General features: G+C 43.1%; 1 protein-coding gene across 2 annotated transcripts in view; it reads left to right on the top strand.

The window, feature by feature from the left end:
* The window catches only part of il16 (interleukin 16), a 169,874-nt gene that overhangs the window by 133,300 nt on the left and 20,722 nt on the right, over nt 1-15,852 (top strand). For both annotated transcript variants that reach the window (XM_072564801.1, XM_072564802.1), the window contains 3 exons: nt 3,700-4,187; nt 10,469-10,604; nt 11,342-12,845. In XM_072564801.1, coding sequence (XP_072420902.1) covers nt 3,700-4,187; nt 10,469-10,604; nt 11,342-12,845 — 2,128 coding nt within the window. The remainder of the gene's footprint in view (nt 1-3,699; nt 4,188-10,468; nt 10,605-11,341; nt 12,846-15,852) is intronic.

Below are 15,852 nucleotides of genomic sequence, written 5' to 3'. Positions count from 1 at the left end.
TTCCCAGCTACCTACCTCTCAGCCCCACCCCCTCCCATTTATCTCTCCACCCCCTTGGGCCACCCCCTCCTTCCTGATGAAGGGCTTATGCTCAAAACGTCGACTCTCCTGCTCCTCGGATGCTGCCTGACCGGCTGTACTTTTCCAGTGCCACACTCTTCTGATCTCCAGCATCTACAGTCCCCACTTTCTCCTGAGTGGCTTCCTAGACCACTACAGAGGCCAGTTTAGTCAATCACATTACTGTTGGCCTGGAGTCATATTGAGGCCGGAGTCATATTGAGGCCAGAGTCCAATCTCAAACCTGTACTATGTGCTTTCAGCATACTTCACAAATACAATGCTTACACTTCAACCAAGTGGTCATGCCCCAAAGTCTAAAGGGAGTCATCCTCCGTCAAGTCAAAGGAAACAAATTTTAGACAGGGGATTTTGACCCAGTGACAGTGAAGGAACAGCAATATATTTCCAATTCAGTATCTTGAGTGGCTTGGAGGGGAATTTGCAGGTGATCGTGTTCCTATGTACCTGCTGCTCCTGTTGTTCAAGGTGGTCCTGGGTTTGGAAGGTGCTGTCGAAGATCTTTGGTGAATCTCTACAAGATTCTAGTGTTTGAGAAATTTCTTTGTATGAAGTTTGCCATTCTTATGATCAATATTTATGATCTCATCCCTTCTGTCCCACTGAACCTATTATCCTTTTACTCTTGAACAATTGTAAACTGTTTAGTTATTGTAACATGCTGCACCAGGAATAGAGGAAATAGTACAGAGGGGTATGTGTGCTAAAAACTGGGGCCTGGGGCTGGATAGGCATTGACTAAATGTGTAATCTCGAGGCTACAAATCTGGTTAATTCTTTGGACTTTAACTGCTTTGTTCGTACTGTTCAAGCCTGTCAGAATGGAGCTGATCCTCGGTGATTGCTGGTTTTACACCTACATATTGTTTATGCTACTGGCGGGAACAAAATGTTCAGAGGAAGGGAAGTTTGGAGACACAGTGATACCTTGCGAGAACCTTGGATTTGGAAGGGTTCGTGAATAAGAGGAGTTGAGAGGGATTTGGGCCAAATGCTGGCAAATGGGACTGGATCAGTTTAGGCTATCTGGTTAGTTCAGACGAATGAGACTGAAGGTTCTGAATCTGTACATCTCAATGACCGTCTAACAAGGAATTTTCAGAGGAGCTTTGACAGTGGAAAGGACAAGGCCTGAGGGTCATAAACTTTTTAAACCACTTCTGCTAGCTTAGGTACCAGGAAAGAAGGTATTGGCTGGCCATTAATTTCGTGGAAATGTGGCAAATAATCAAAAAGACATTATGTTCTACGTCTATATTAAGCCCAGTTCATTCATGATGAGATAATGTGTTAATCCTGAAATCATGCTTCAGGAAAGATGTGAAGGTTTTGGAAGGGCTGCTTTACTGGAATGATTCCAGAGATGAGTGATTGCAGGTCCAGGAATCTCTCTTTAGATGGGAAGAACAAAGAGGAAATTTGATGGGCGAGTTTAAAATTCTGAAGAGAAACAGTTTCCAGCGGTTGAAGAGTCGGGATCCAGAGGGGGCATGGGATGAATGCAAAAGAACGGACAGGACACGAGGAAAAGTCTTCTGTTTTTTACAATGCATGTTTGGAATAGTCTGCCTGACGAAGTGGTGGAAATGAAATTCAAGAGTAACTCTCAAAAGGAAAATGGAAGGAGAAACAAATTACAGGGATATGGGGAAAGAGCAGGATTAATGAGACTGTTCTTCAAAAGAACCTGCCTAGACTCCGAGTCTCTGTAGTCCTACCTGATGCACTTTGTTAGGTTCCATGCTGTGTGGTTATCATCCTGGGAAATGATGGTTCTTGAGTCCAGGTGACAAAGGAGCTAGTGTCTCATCGGTCAGAGTATACAAAGTGAGCAACTGAGCTATTTAAAAAGTTTCCAGAACATTCTTTGGACTCAGCATGGAAATTAATATGGGCTGATAGTTCAATCATTGATATTTAATCTATAAATATTTGTAGTTTAGCATAGAGTTTAACATATTGAGTATATCCAGTTGTGATTGAACTGGTATTGTGTGCAAAGAACTTAACAGATTGTTGAACTTATTTTGATTCATTTTTGAAATGTTTACGTCACATGATCAGGGGCCCTGAAACAGGAGAAGCACCAGGTTTCATGATTTCTCTCAGCCACCTTGCTCAATGCTACGTATTATCAGCAGTGGTCTCACTAGAGAGCCAAATGGCCAACTTCCTATACCACCTCGAGGTTTTTATTACCTAGTCCATTGGGTTTGCTCTAGATATCAATAACCCATGGCAGCTCTAACAATGGAATAACAACTCCAAAAGTGCACTACAGAAATACAGCAAAAATCTTACGCATACAATGCTCACAATCCCAAGTGAACATTCTTACATAGACATCTTCGAGGATCAGACCAGAATGGATGACCCGTCCTAACTCTATCAGATAACCTCCTTCCTGAGCCACCTAACACTGTTTAAAGGCAAACTTTTTTATCCTCTTTCTATATAGAGAGGTTGAGCATTCAAACTTATACTGTCCAATCTCCATTAGATGACCAGTTTGGCCATTGGCACATATCACCAATGAGCCATATTTTCCATATCAGGTTGATCAATTAACTCATTAAGACTTGCTTGCATCTCCCAGCTCAGAGGCATATTCTCTTGCCTTTCTCACGCTTTTCTGTCAACTTTAACTCGTGCTCGCTGATCACCACTTTTTGTGTCATCCAGGCAACTGTATTCAGCTGATAAAATAGTCCACTCTGCCTGTTTTAAGCAAAAGTTCAGCTTTTCCAGAGTTACTGTGACAGTTCAGTCCATTATGCTGAGCTACAAAGCCACAATCTAAACACCCACTGCTTCAGTCTAATAGAGAAACACTTTAAAACTCATGACTTTTCTAATCATTTGGTCATCACCGGGCTTCATATGCAATCCCATTCATATTTCATTTCAGCTAGCCCAGCAAATATTAGATTACCATCTTTGCTCCTCAACAGTCTGTCCTTCTGGAACATTTGAAGCGTTCTACTGAATGTTCTGGACTGTTTCTAATGACAGAACCACATGTTTGAGCTTCAACAATTTTTAGTCATAGCATCTGAAGTGTTAGGTTAAATGTGTTCAGTGCTCCATCTTTTCCACTTCAGGTATTAACTCTGACCAGTCTGCACAAAGGTTGGAAGGAATCTGACCATCTTCGCAAGTCAGGGGTATTTCAGCACAGAAATAGACCCTTCAGTCCAACACAGCCATGCTGACCGGATATCTTAAATTAATAGAACACGTAGAACATTACAGCCCAGTACAGGCCCTTCGGCCCTTGATGTTGCGCCGACAATAATCTAGTCCCATTTGCCAGCATTTGGCCCATATCCCTCTAATCCCTTCCTATTCATATGCCCATCCAGATACCTTTTACATGCTGTAATTGTACCAGCCTCCACCACTTCCTCTGGCAGCTCATTCCATACACGCACCACCCTCTGTGTGGAAAAAGTTGCCTCTTAGGTCCCTTTTAAATCTTTCCCCCTCTCAACTTCAACCCATGACCTCTAGGTTTGGACTTCCTCCCCCCACCCTGTGGAAGAAGACCCTAGCCATTATAATGTGTTTATGTGAGATGTTTCCATAGCTTCACTGAGATTGTAACTCTCTCTTTTTAAGACCAAAGGAGAAATGAAATCTCTTTCCACAGAAAGCAAATGTGGGAGAGATACACAGACAGAAGTTTCACCAAAAAATCGCAGAAGCCAATGACACGTTCGAGCAGTGACAGCAGTTACTTCAATAGTCCGACCACAAACAGTGGCACCATCTTCTACATTAACCACAGCAAAGGCTTCCAGGCAGGAATACCTGGCTCTGATGGTCAAATGGGCACACACACTGACTCTCTTGGCTTCACATCACCAAATGGACCAGAATACTCACCCACTTCCACTAAGGATTTACATTCAGCTAAAATTAAAGAGCTTGATAAGTGTGCCGCAGAAATGATGAAAAGAAACATTAATGATTCAAAGAGGATGCGCCCACAAACCCCTCCACCAAGGATTGGGAGCAGTCTGCAGAAAGACCAACTTGCTATAGAAGTGAATGGAGGTCTCCACATGCACACAAAGGATGGACCATCTCAGCATGACCTTTCTCAGGTAGGAACCAAACAGATTTACAACTGCAATATGTGCATGAACTCATTGAAAGTGTCCAATCAATAGGTGTTGCATGGTTTCACTCAATAATGATTGTTGACCCTCAGGCAAGAGAGCAACTAAACAAAGGGTTAGATTCTGCTTTATACCAAGGTGATGAGTGGAAAATGTTACCCTAGCTCTCACTAGTTGGCCAGCATCACCTGAGACTTTGATCAAGTAAAGAGCTGTCTGTCTCCGTGAGGTGCAGTGTATAAGAGGTGAGAACCTAGGAGTAGAAATAGGCCATTGCTCCACCATCCAATCTGATCTTGGCTGATCTTCCACTTCAACACCGTTTTCACATCCTGTCCCCTTATCCCTTGGTGGTCTTGCTCTGTAGGAATATTTCAATGTTTGGCCTGAACACACTTGGTGACTGAGCTTCCAAAGCTTCTGGAGTAGAGAATTCCGAAGGTCCACCACCATCTGGGTGAAGAAATTCTTCTGAACCTCATTCCTAAATAGTCTGCTCCTATTCCAAGATTGTAGGCGTGGATCTATAGTTCCTCAGCCAGGGGAAACACCCTTCCTGCATCTACCCTGCTGAGCTCTGTAAAAAGGTTGTATGTTTCAATGAGATCCCCTCCCATTCTTCAAAACTCCAGACAGTGTAGGTCCAGTCATTTCATCTCTCTTCATTGGACAATATATCTAGGCCAGGGATTAGTTTCCTTAGCTTTCATTGCAAGTACATCTTTCTGTCGACAAGGATACCAAACGCTAGTTACAAGATGCACTCCAGAAATTCTTTTGGGCTCCTTAGACAGTACCTCTCAAAATTCATAACCACTTCCACCTTGAAGGACAAGTGTAGCAGATACATGGGAACACCACCACCTACAAATTCCTCTCTAAACCACTCGACATCTTGATTTGGAAATATAATGCCATTTCTTTACCAAATGCTCACACCAAATGGACTGCGACGGTTCAAGAAGGCAGCTCACCACCATCCTCTGAAGGGCAACTAAGGACGGGTAAGAAGTTTTGGCCCAGCCAGCGACCCCCACATCCCCATGAATTAATATTTTTTAAAATCTGCACTAAATATTGTAGGTACGATCTCACCAAGGGTCTCTGTGTTTGTAGGATGGCATAGAGTCATACAGCACGGAAACAGATCCTTCGATCTTCTTCACTCCAATTCTGTTGTAGTAAAGTCATTTCTTAATTGCTTGCTAAACCTATACATCAGCTTGGAGTGACTAATGAACAAGGGCATAAGGTCTTTTAAAGTTCAATACTTAGTCTCAAATGTGATGTAATGGCTATTTTCCTACCAAAGTAGATTTCCCTGAAAATGGAATTTTCCTTGATGCAATTACTGTGTGTCTATAACTGTCTGATAAAAACCCTTTAGGGTTGAAGATTTCACTTAAGCTTCACTGTTATTCCAGGAAGGTTAAAGATTAAAAAGCTAATGAAACTCCCACATAACTATTAAACTGTGGGCGGCACGGTGGCACAGTGGTTAGCACTGCTGCCTCACAGCGCCAGAGATCTGGGTTCAATTCCCGCCTCAGGCGACTGACTGTGTGGAGTTTGCACATTCTCCCTGTGTTTTCCTCTGGGTGCTCCAGTTTTCTCCCACAATCCAAAAATGTGCAGCTTAGATGAATTGGCCATGCTAAATTGCCCGTAGTGTTAGGTGAAGGGGTAAATGTAGGGGAATGAGTCTGGGTGGGTTATGCTTCTGCGGGTCGGTGTAGACTTGTTGGGCCGAAGGGCCTGTTTCCACACTAAGTAATCTAATCTAATACAACATGTGCACACAGACACTCTGTGACCCACAAAGATTCATATTCTCTCTCTCACACACACACTGACACACAATCACACACACTCACATATGTTCTCTCACACATACTGACACATTCTCTCTCACACACACACTGATATACACATCCATCTACCGCGCACACACACACCCATCCACCCACTCACATGTTGACACCCTGCCAGTCTCCTGACCAACTGGCACCCTACTCCCCTCAAACAGCTGTCACAAGTGCCTTGTGTATTCACCCTTTTCACAGTAGCTGTCAAAGAGACTGTGTGGGACATCTAAACCACCAAATACACATCCTTAACTGGTGGAAAGGGTGTTTTGTGGTGTCTATGCTGGTCCTCTCCACTCTTGTTCTAACTGAAACTTGGACCTGGAGAGCCCAGAACATTGCCTCACAGCTTCCTGTTTGAGTTGTGAGAGTAGGACTGCTGGGCATGAATGATATCTCTGCACAACGTTCTCTCATTCTGCTATCTCGAAACCACTTGTCGGATGTAGATTTGTGACCTAGAAGCATGACTGTGAGACAGTGGTGCTGGGTCCCAGTGATCTACTTACTCCTGTTGCCAGAATCCCTTGGTTTCATTAGCACAAAAATTAACTGAATGATAACTGGCAAATTAAGCACATGTAACTAATATTGCCTGTCAGTGTCAGTGTGCTAACATAATGGCATTTAGGATGTTTTTCTCAAGTGTACCTGCACTCAGGCTGACTTTTAGCCATGTAAAAGCAGTATTCAGTGTGGTTTCTGCGTGCCCTGAGTGACAGGGCTGTTGCACCAAATAATTTTGCTACACTAGTTCCGATATACTTGTGAAAACGTAAAGGCCGAAGCTAAGCTAGGGAACTTAATGTGGGAGTCTGCTGCACTGTCTGATGTGGTTGAAGTTAAATCAAAAACGACTACATTGAAATGAGTTGCAATTTTGCAGGTTGCATGCATGTTCCTTATGATTGGGTACAAAATAGATCATTACCATCACTCAATGGAAAGAGTGAGATTCCCCTCTGCTTTGTGAAGTGTGTCATAACCACCTGATGAAGAAGCAGCGCTCTGAAAGCTAGTGCTTCCGAATAAACCTGTTGGACTATAACCTGGTGGTGTGTGATTTATAACTTTGTCCGCCCCAGTCCAACACCAGCATCTCCATATCATTTGCCATAATTATTCCACTCTTGGTGATTGTGCTAAACTTTCTGCATTGCAACTTAATTAGGCCACTTTCCTGATCCTTTTCCATAATCTTGAAAACATTTCCTTCTGCAAACTCCTTTTGGAAATTGTTACTGATTTTGTTTTTAGTGGCCCTTTAGATAGTAGTCCTAGATTGTGTAATCAATCAGAGCTTGAGTTTTTCCAAAGGCACAATTTCTACTTGTTATCCTCATGAGGCTAGGAGGAAATGTCCATGTGAATTCCAGCCAGTGAAATTGACGTGAAGTTTCAGCACTTCTTTCGATTTTCGCTAATCCAGGAACCTCAGGGGGTGGGGTGGGGGCCTCAGACATGGAATACTGGCTTCTTGGTTTCTTCTCATTTCGAAAGCACTCTTAAGGATGTCCAGGAATTATTGGCAGCCAAGGAAATACTTCTGAAGTATAGTCAGTTTTCTTAACTAGGAGTTTTTGTGCACATTGATCAGATTTCCATAAAGTGATAACAACCAGATAAGATTTGTTTGTCATGAATCTTGGCTTTGACATGGGGGAGAACACCTCCTCTCTTCTTCGGACAGTGCTGTTCATGCCCACCCAAGACTTTGGTCTCTGTTTAACTGGTTATCTGAAAGGTGACAATTCTCACACTGCAATAAAATAGTACGGAAAAGGGTAGGCGTCATACAAAGGTTAAGGTTCTTACTTAGAATAAATCAACTCTTGAAGGAACTTTCAAGAGTTGATTGGAGTAGACTGTTCCCAAGTAAAAGGATGACTGGCAAATGGGACGCTTTCAAAAGAGATGGTGAGAATTCAGAGGCATCGTGTTCCTGTTAGAGTGAAGGTTAAGGCTGATAACAGTAGGGAACAAGGGATCAATAAAGATAATGGGGCCCTGATCAAGAATAAGAGAGAATCCTATATTAGGGGTAGACAATGAGAATAAGTGAATCTCTTGAGTATATAAGGGATGTAGGAGCATTCTCAAGGGAAACATCTGGAGAACAAAAAGGGCATTTGAGATAACCTTAGCAGATAAGGTTAAGGATAATCCCAAAATTTCTACAAATATATTAAGAGCAAAAGAACAACTAGAGAGAGAAAGGGCCATCTTAAAACTGAACAAGGTTGTCTCTGTCTGGAACCACAGGAGATGGGAAAGATAACAAACAAATTTTGCATCAGTCTTTACTGTGGAGGAAGAAATGGAGGCGAAGGAACTTGGGGAAATAAATATTGATGTCTCGAAAACAGTCCACATTACAGAAGTAGTGGTGCTGGAGGTCTTAAAAAACATATAGGTGGCTACATGGCCGGTACCTGATCAAGTGTATTCCAAGACATTGTGGGAAGTTAGGGAAGAAATTGTGAGCCATGAGCAGAGATATTTGTATCATCTACAGCCACAGGTGAGCTGTTGGAGGATTGGACTGTGGCTAATGTTGTGCTTTTATTTAAGAGAGGCTGTGAGGAGAAGCCTGGGGAGTATAGAACTGTGAGTCTGACATCCACAGTCAGTAACTTGTTGGAGGGGGTTCTGACATTTGGCATTTATATGCATTTGGAGAGGCAAGGACTGATTAGGAATAGTCAGTATGGGTTTTGTCAATGGGAAATCCTGTTTCACAAACTTGATTGAATTTCCTTTTGAGATTAATGAAGGCAGAACGATGGACGATGTCTACATAGACTTTAGTAAAGCATTTGACAAGATTCTGCGTGGCAAATTAGTGAAGTTAGATCTCATGGGATTCAGGAAGAGCTTACCAATTGGATACAAAATTGGCTTAGTGATAGGAGACAGAGTGGTGGTAGAGGGTTGTTATTTGGACTTGATGCCTGTGACCAGCAGTGTCCTGCAACGATCGATGCTGGGTGCTGGTTTGTAATTTATATAAACGATTTGGATGAGAACTTAGGAGGCATAGTTTGTAAGTTTGAGATGACAGCAGAATTGGTGGTATAGTGGAGAGTGAAGAAGGTTATCTAAGATCACAAAGAGGTCTTGATCAATTGGGTCAATGGGCTAAGAAGTGGCAGATGGAGCTTAATTTGGATAAATGCAAAGTATTGTCCAATAAACAAGGGCAGGGTTTACACAGTTAATGGTAGGGCCCTGGGTCGTGTTGTCGAACAGTGACCTAGGGATGCAGGTTTGTAATTCTTTAGAAGTTGCTTCACAGGTAGACAGAGTGGTAAAGAAAGCATTCAGCACGCTTGCCTTCACTGCTCAGACCTTTGAATATAGGAGCTGGGATGTCTTGTTGAGATTGTCCAGGATATTGGTGAGGCCCCTTTTGGAGCCCTGTGGATATTCCTGGTCCCCTTGCTCTAGGAAGGACATCAGTAAATTGGAGAGGGTAAAGAAAAGATTTACCAGGATGTTGCTGGGGCTAGAGAGTTTGAGTTAGAAGGAGCAGCTGGATAGGCTGGGACTTCTTTCATTGGAGCGTAGAAAGTTGAGGGGTGACCTTAAAGCAGTTTATAAAATCACGAGGGGCATAAATAAGGTGAATGGCAAAGGTCTTTTTCCCTAAGTTGGGAGAGTTCAAAACTAGGGGGCATATTTTTAAGGTGAGAGGAGAAAGATTTAAAAGAAACCTGAGGGGCAACGTTTTCACACAGGGTGGATCATATGTGGAACGAACTTCCAAAGGAAGCAGTAGATGCAGGTACAGTTACAACAATTAAAAACTTTGAATAGGTACATGAATAAGGAAGGTTTGGAGGGACATGGGCCAAATGCAGGGAGCTAGTTTCGTTTGGGAAACTTGGTCAGCATGGACGAGTTGGACAGAAGAGTTTGATTCCATGTTGTACGGCTCTATGCAAGGCACTCTCAGTACTACACAGACACGTCGTTCTGGTGCTCAAGATCCAGGGCAGAGCCTGAACCTATGACTCAGAGTAAGTGGTATCACTGAGCTAGCCATTAAGCTCAAATGGTTATGATATAATGCTAATGATAAAAAGATGTGGTGAGTCCAATGAGCAGCGCTCTGAAAGCTAGTGCTTCCAAATAAACCTGTTGGACTATAACTTGGTGTTGTGTGATTTTTAACTTTGTATTGGTGAATGTTGCAACTTTGTTCAGCCCTTTGCCAGGACCAGATACATTTCACTGTCCAAACACGTATTGAATAAGCCAGAAGGGTTTAGTTGCCAGTCCAAATGATCAGCCTTCTCTCAGCTCCCTACTCAGTGGATAATAATCTAGCACCTTTGCAATCCTCTGTCACTAACTGACAGTAAGTACCTTTGAAATGCGAGTTTCCTGTTTGTTTCACAGGAAGTAAAGAGTCAGAAGCCACCAGAGGACAAAGCAGTTTACATTGACAGCAACCTCCTCACGTCAGGACTGGCTGGAGATCAGCATTTAACTGTCCTGGACTCAAATTGGCTTGAATTAAAAGGAGCAAATCAAGGTATTTTTTTGTTGTTGAAATGACTGAGCATTTGATTTGGTTGGCTGGGAGGGGAATACTGGTGAAGCACAATGCTTGTCTTCAGTATGTAAATTTTAATATTTAAATATTTTAATATGTAAATTCTAAACATCTGAAGTTATTCAATTTCAGACAGCTGAAAAAATTGACAATGTGAAACTGTGCATGTCAAGTCACAGGAAACAAGACAGAACTTTACAGAGTGTGGGTTTTTCATTAAGTGATAGAATTTAAGTAGCTGCGTTTAAAAATGGCATTGTTAAATTAAGTAGCAAGTTCCCATGATCAGTTTCAGAAGATTTAAGGGATATAATAACATTGCACTTCATATTCCTGCATCACAATTTAATAGTGACAGTAGAACCACATGTAATGCAACAGCGATTAACACATCGGAATTTTAAATTGCTTTGGTTTGATTTTTTTTTGCTGGGGAGTGTTTTACTTAAACTGTCGGATGGACAGTCCATATTGTGCTTTGCATTATAGTTGGTTCTAAGATTCTGAATGTGGGTGACCTCTTTCACCACCAATCCCCCATCAATCACCAATCCATGGCGTTTACAAAATGACACTGTGTGCCAGGTTTCAAGAGAAGATTAAATAAATACCACCATCACGTTCGCCGGGCTTGGGTTCGAAGCTTGCAGCATTATGCAATGTCATCATGATAGGCTTTAGAGTGATGTTACTAATTCAGTGCATTTGCAATTCAGCTAACTGCCCAGCAAGGCCACTGCTAAGAAGGCAGGCGTGTGTGAATCTGTGCTGTGAGGGGGAGAAACAGGAAGCCTGCAAGCAGACTGCTGAAGCGACAGAAAACCTCCAAACAAGAAGTATATCTGCAATGATGGAGGACTCGGGGGGTGAAGTTGTTCATAACGCAATGGAGGGGAACCAAGCAACTGCACAATCTCGCAGACTTTCCAAACCGTCAGCTCCCCCTCAAAGAGCAGAAAGTCAGGATGGAACTGAAAGCAAACACAGTCCGTTTACCAATGGACTGTCTGATGGAGATGGTTCTGTGGAGAACAGCAATTCAAACTCGACTCTTTCCAAATCTATTGCTTCACATAAAAATGAGACAAGTCAAAGCTTGCCTCCAGCTGAGGATGTGGAAGGGCAAACTTCGAAGCAGCTCAACCTCGTTCTAACTGACACGGCAGTAGAGGGAAGAATATCAGAGCCTTCGTCCAAATATGCTTTCCCCTCACGCTCTCAAGCTACAGGATCCAGAAATGATCAAACAGGAACATCTCCAACAGATGACCCTGAACTACAGGGAAGAGCAACAGCCTGTTCATTTGAAGCCGGCAGGAATCGCACTTTAATGGCTGGTTTGAAAACAGAGAGTGGTGCCACTACTTCAGCAGCAGAAAAGACCAGTGTAAAGAAAGGGCCCCCTGTTGCCCCCAAGCCAGTGTGGTCCCGCCAGAGTCTGAAAGCTTCAAGGAATGGGATGGAGGTGCCTGACACCATGATGAAGAGCAGCAAGGAGAGGCGCTTTGGTTCATCTCGAAATGTAGCTCCCCAAGCCCAGTCCATAAAACAAAGGATCTATTCATTTGAAACACTTTCTAGTGCTGACACCCTGGACAAAGGGAACAAAAGGGACACTTGCTCACCATCTCCAGTTTCAGCCAAAACCGTGGAAAGAACCGTCTCGGCGCCAAGTATTGAACGTGATTCGAAGGCACCGCCTCCATCTCCAGTCCCTGCCACCCAGCCACCTGATAATGGGAAAGCAGTGACTGTATCCCAGAAGGTAGGGGCTGAGCCACCAGCTGAAGCTCAAGATGGCAAGATTTCCTCGAGCTGTGGTCCAAGGAGAAGTAACAGTGTGAGTAGTGAACTATCTATCTCCCCATGTGGCTCCCCACAAGTATTGTCACAGCTGGTAAAGTCACCTGGCCTTCGAACTAGGAGCTTCCCACTAGCCTCCAATTCCTCATATGATGCTTTTGAAGTAAAAGGTACGAGAGAAGGATTGCTGTCTGCAAGCAGTGACAAGATACATACCATCAGCAACCAGGTCTCGCATGCTCTGATGAAAAGTGTACTTGCATTTCCACAGTCACCAGGATCTTGGTGTGGAAGCCCCAGGAACACGTGCCCTAGCTCTCCTTACTCTCCTTCCAACCAGGACCTGTTGTGGACTGATCAATCCCCATTGGCATCACCGGTTAACAACTGTCAGCTGGAGAAAGGCTTCTCTCTCAGGTAGGATGTGTCAATAACTCAAGTCATGGAGGGCAAAACTTTTGGCCTGAATTGCAATCCATTTTGAGGTCTCAGTGAATTAAGGGATATTGGGAGCTGGCAAGAAAGTGAACCTGGAGGCAACAGATCAACCATGAAGGTATTAAATGGTGGGGCAGGCTGAATAAGCCAATTAGTCCTCTCTTGCCACTAGTTCCTATCTCCTGATCAAAGTTGGTCACTGCAAGTAGTGCTCTGTGGAATCCTCCAGGGGGCTCCCAAGAACAACTGAGAGCCAATCATATTCCTCTTGGTCTTTGAGACAGGTTAATAAAGCCAATAACAGACCATAATATTCACCCCTCATTGCTGACTGGGCAACGCATCAAAAACTTTCACTTTTATATAAACTATTTTACAAATTATGTATCACCACCACTTAATATAAATTAATACAAATACAAAATCATTTTAGTAAACTGCTCAGAAGGCAGTTTAATTGGTTTTAAATTTGTTTCTGACGCAGATGCTTGCTTATCAAACCTCACTAGGGCCACTAAACTGATGTTCCAGTGATTATTGAGGGGTTCTCTTTGTCAAATATGTTACTGTTTGGGTGTAATATCAAGCCAATACTTTGCTTTAGTGACCGAAGGACAAACTCTGACAGTTTCTGCTGCTGAAGTGATGCCTTATTGGAGTGAAAAATGGATTGGAGAATAGGGAGTATAATGTTACAGCAATAATACACAACTCTGTCTCTTGTCTTGTGCTGTCTGGCTGAATGTTCCCTTAAATAGGGCACTAGAAATTATCTCACGTCCTTTAGTCAACATTGGCCCTTAGCCATTTCCACCAAATGTTCAGATTTCCAGAGTTTAGAGTTCTGACGGTCTCTCGACTCAAAACGTTAACTCTGATTTCACTCCACGGATGCTGCCAGATCTGTTGAGCTTTTCCAGCAATTTGTTTTTGTTTCAGATTACCTGATCAGTAACCTCATCGTTAATTGTGAGTCTCAATATGTCCAAAATTGTCACATTTATCTCCAGTACAACAGTCACTGCACTTCACAGTAAATCATTGTCATGTTTTAGATTAGATTACTTAGTGTGGAAACAGGCCCTTCGGCCCAACAAGTTCACACCGACACGCCAAAGCGCAACCCACCCAGACCCATTTCCCTCTGACTAACGCACCTAACCTATGGGCAATTTAGCATGGCCAATTCACCTAACTTGCACATCTTTGGACTATGGGGGGGAAACCAGAGCACCCGGAGGAAACCCACGCAGACACAGGGAGGATGTGCAAACTCTACACAGACAGTCACCCAAGGCTGGAATTGAACCTGAGACCCTGGTGCTGTGAGGCAGCAGTGCTAACCGCTGAGCCACTGTGCCAGCCCTTTACTCCCCTAAAGAGCTATATTTCAGGAAAAAATCAACACCAAAGGATTTGGTGAAAAGGTAGGGATGGGAACTTGAGTTCAGCCAGAAAACATAGAGATCGCTGGACCAAATTCTCTTTCCCAACTCCTGAATGTTCCTATTATCCTGGAACCATGTGATTGAATTCAAACTCCAACATTCCTTCTCTGCTGTGTGGTCTTGGTAACAGATGTCCCTGTCCCAGCGGGCTGTTCTTGATTATTAAGTTTGGTGAATATTTTCTTGTCCCAGGAAGGATTTGGTCAACTGCTGCCCCTGGAAGGAGAGCCCTATAATCAAGAAAGGGACTGCCCAGGAATTACCCCTCTCCCCACAGAGCATCAGCATCAGGGAAATAAATGAATGAATGAATTAAACCACATATTTATAGAAAACCTTTTAAAACCTCAGGATATCCAAAGGTCCTCAGGCTGGTGTATGTCGGAAAATGTGACAGTCATAAGAAATAGGAGGCCATTCGGCCCCTGAAGCCTGTCCTGCCATTCAATGAGATCATGGTTGATTAGCCCCACTCCCCTGTTTTGCCAGAAAAGCTGTTCTGGAGTAGGATGCACATTAGACTTTGCCTGACTACCTCCCTTCTTCTGACTGATACCCCCCCCCCCTCTTAAACTGAAGGGTGACTACACGCTCTCCACGTAACTCTCAGCCTCCTCAATGAGCTACTGTGGTTCCAGCCAGCACCCAAATTGGCTGAACTGATGACACTTGCTGCAGATGTGGTCATCCAGGATTGGCTAAAACTTACCACATACTACAGGCTGTGCAGCATAGGACAATGAGCTCCCCACCATCTGCTTAGTTATAATAGTCCTACCCTAAATTTAAAGCCAGGTAGAAAATTAATTTTCTTTTCTTTTAAAAAGAAACTAGAACCCTTCTCTTTCCTTAATACAGCTTTAAAGTGAAGAAATAAAATACTTTAACCATTAACCAATCAGCTCTCTGCTTTACACTAAGGTCACTCTTATCAGTCTTTGTGAATTCTCACAGGGTTCCTGTTGGCTTTAGCTGCTGATCTGCTGAGCTCAATATGGGCCTCAACACTCAGGCTTTTTTATTGAGAAACTCTGGCTGCTGCTCTGACTAGCTGGGTCTGGGCATGTCTAATGTGGCAGGTTTAGTTTTTAAAAAAGATCTCCGAGTAGAAAATAGGATTTAGTGACCATAACGTGATAGAATTTAGTATTCCGTTTGAGAGTGAGAAACTTGGAAGAAGCTAATGGGGTTAACGGCCATTAAGTCCCTGGGACCTGATGGATTACATCCTAGGATGTAAAAGGGATAATGGATCCATTGGCTGTATTTTTCCAGGACTCTGGAACAGTCCCAGAGCATTGGAAAACTGTCAATGTAGCACCCTTATTCAATTCGGGAGCAATACAAAAGATCATGTAACCAGAGGCCAGTTAGCTTAACATATGTCATTAGGAGTCTGTCTGTTATAAAAGGTGTAATAGTAGAGCATTTAGAAGGACACAATACAATCAAGCAGAATCAACATTGTTTCAAGAAGAGGAAATCACGCTGGATAAATGTACTAGAATTCTTTTGAGGAGGTAACAAGCAGGATAGAC

The sequence above is a fragment of the Chiloscyllium punctatum genome, chromosome 48 (genome assembly GCF_047496795.1).
Source record: "Chiloscyllium punctatum isolate Juve2018m chromosome 48, sChiPun1.3, whole genome shotgun sequence".
NCBI lineage: Eukaryota > Metazoa > Chordata > Chondrichthyes > Orectolobiformes > Hemiscylliidae > Chiloscyllium > Chiloscyllium punctatum.
Note: the sequence above shows the minus strand (reverse complement) of the source record. Positions and strands in the feature narration are given on the sequence as shown.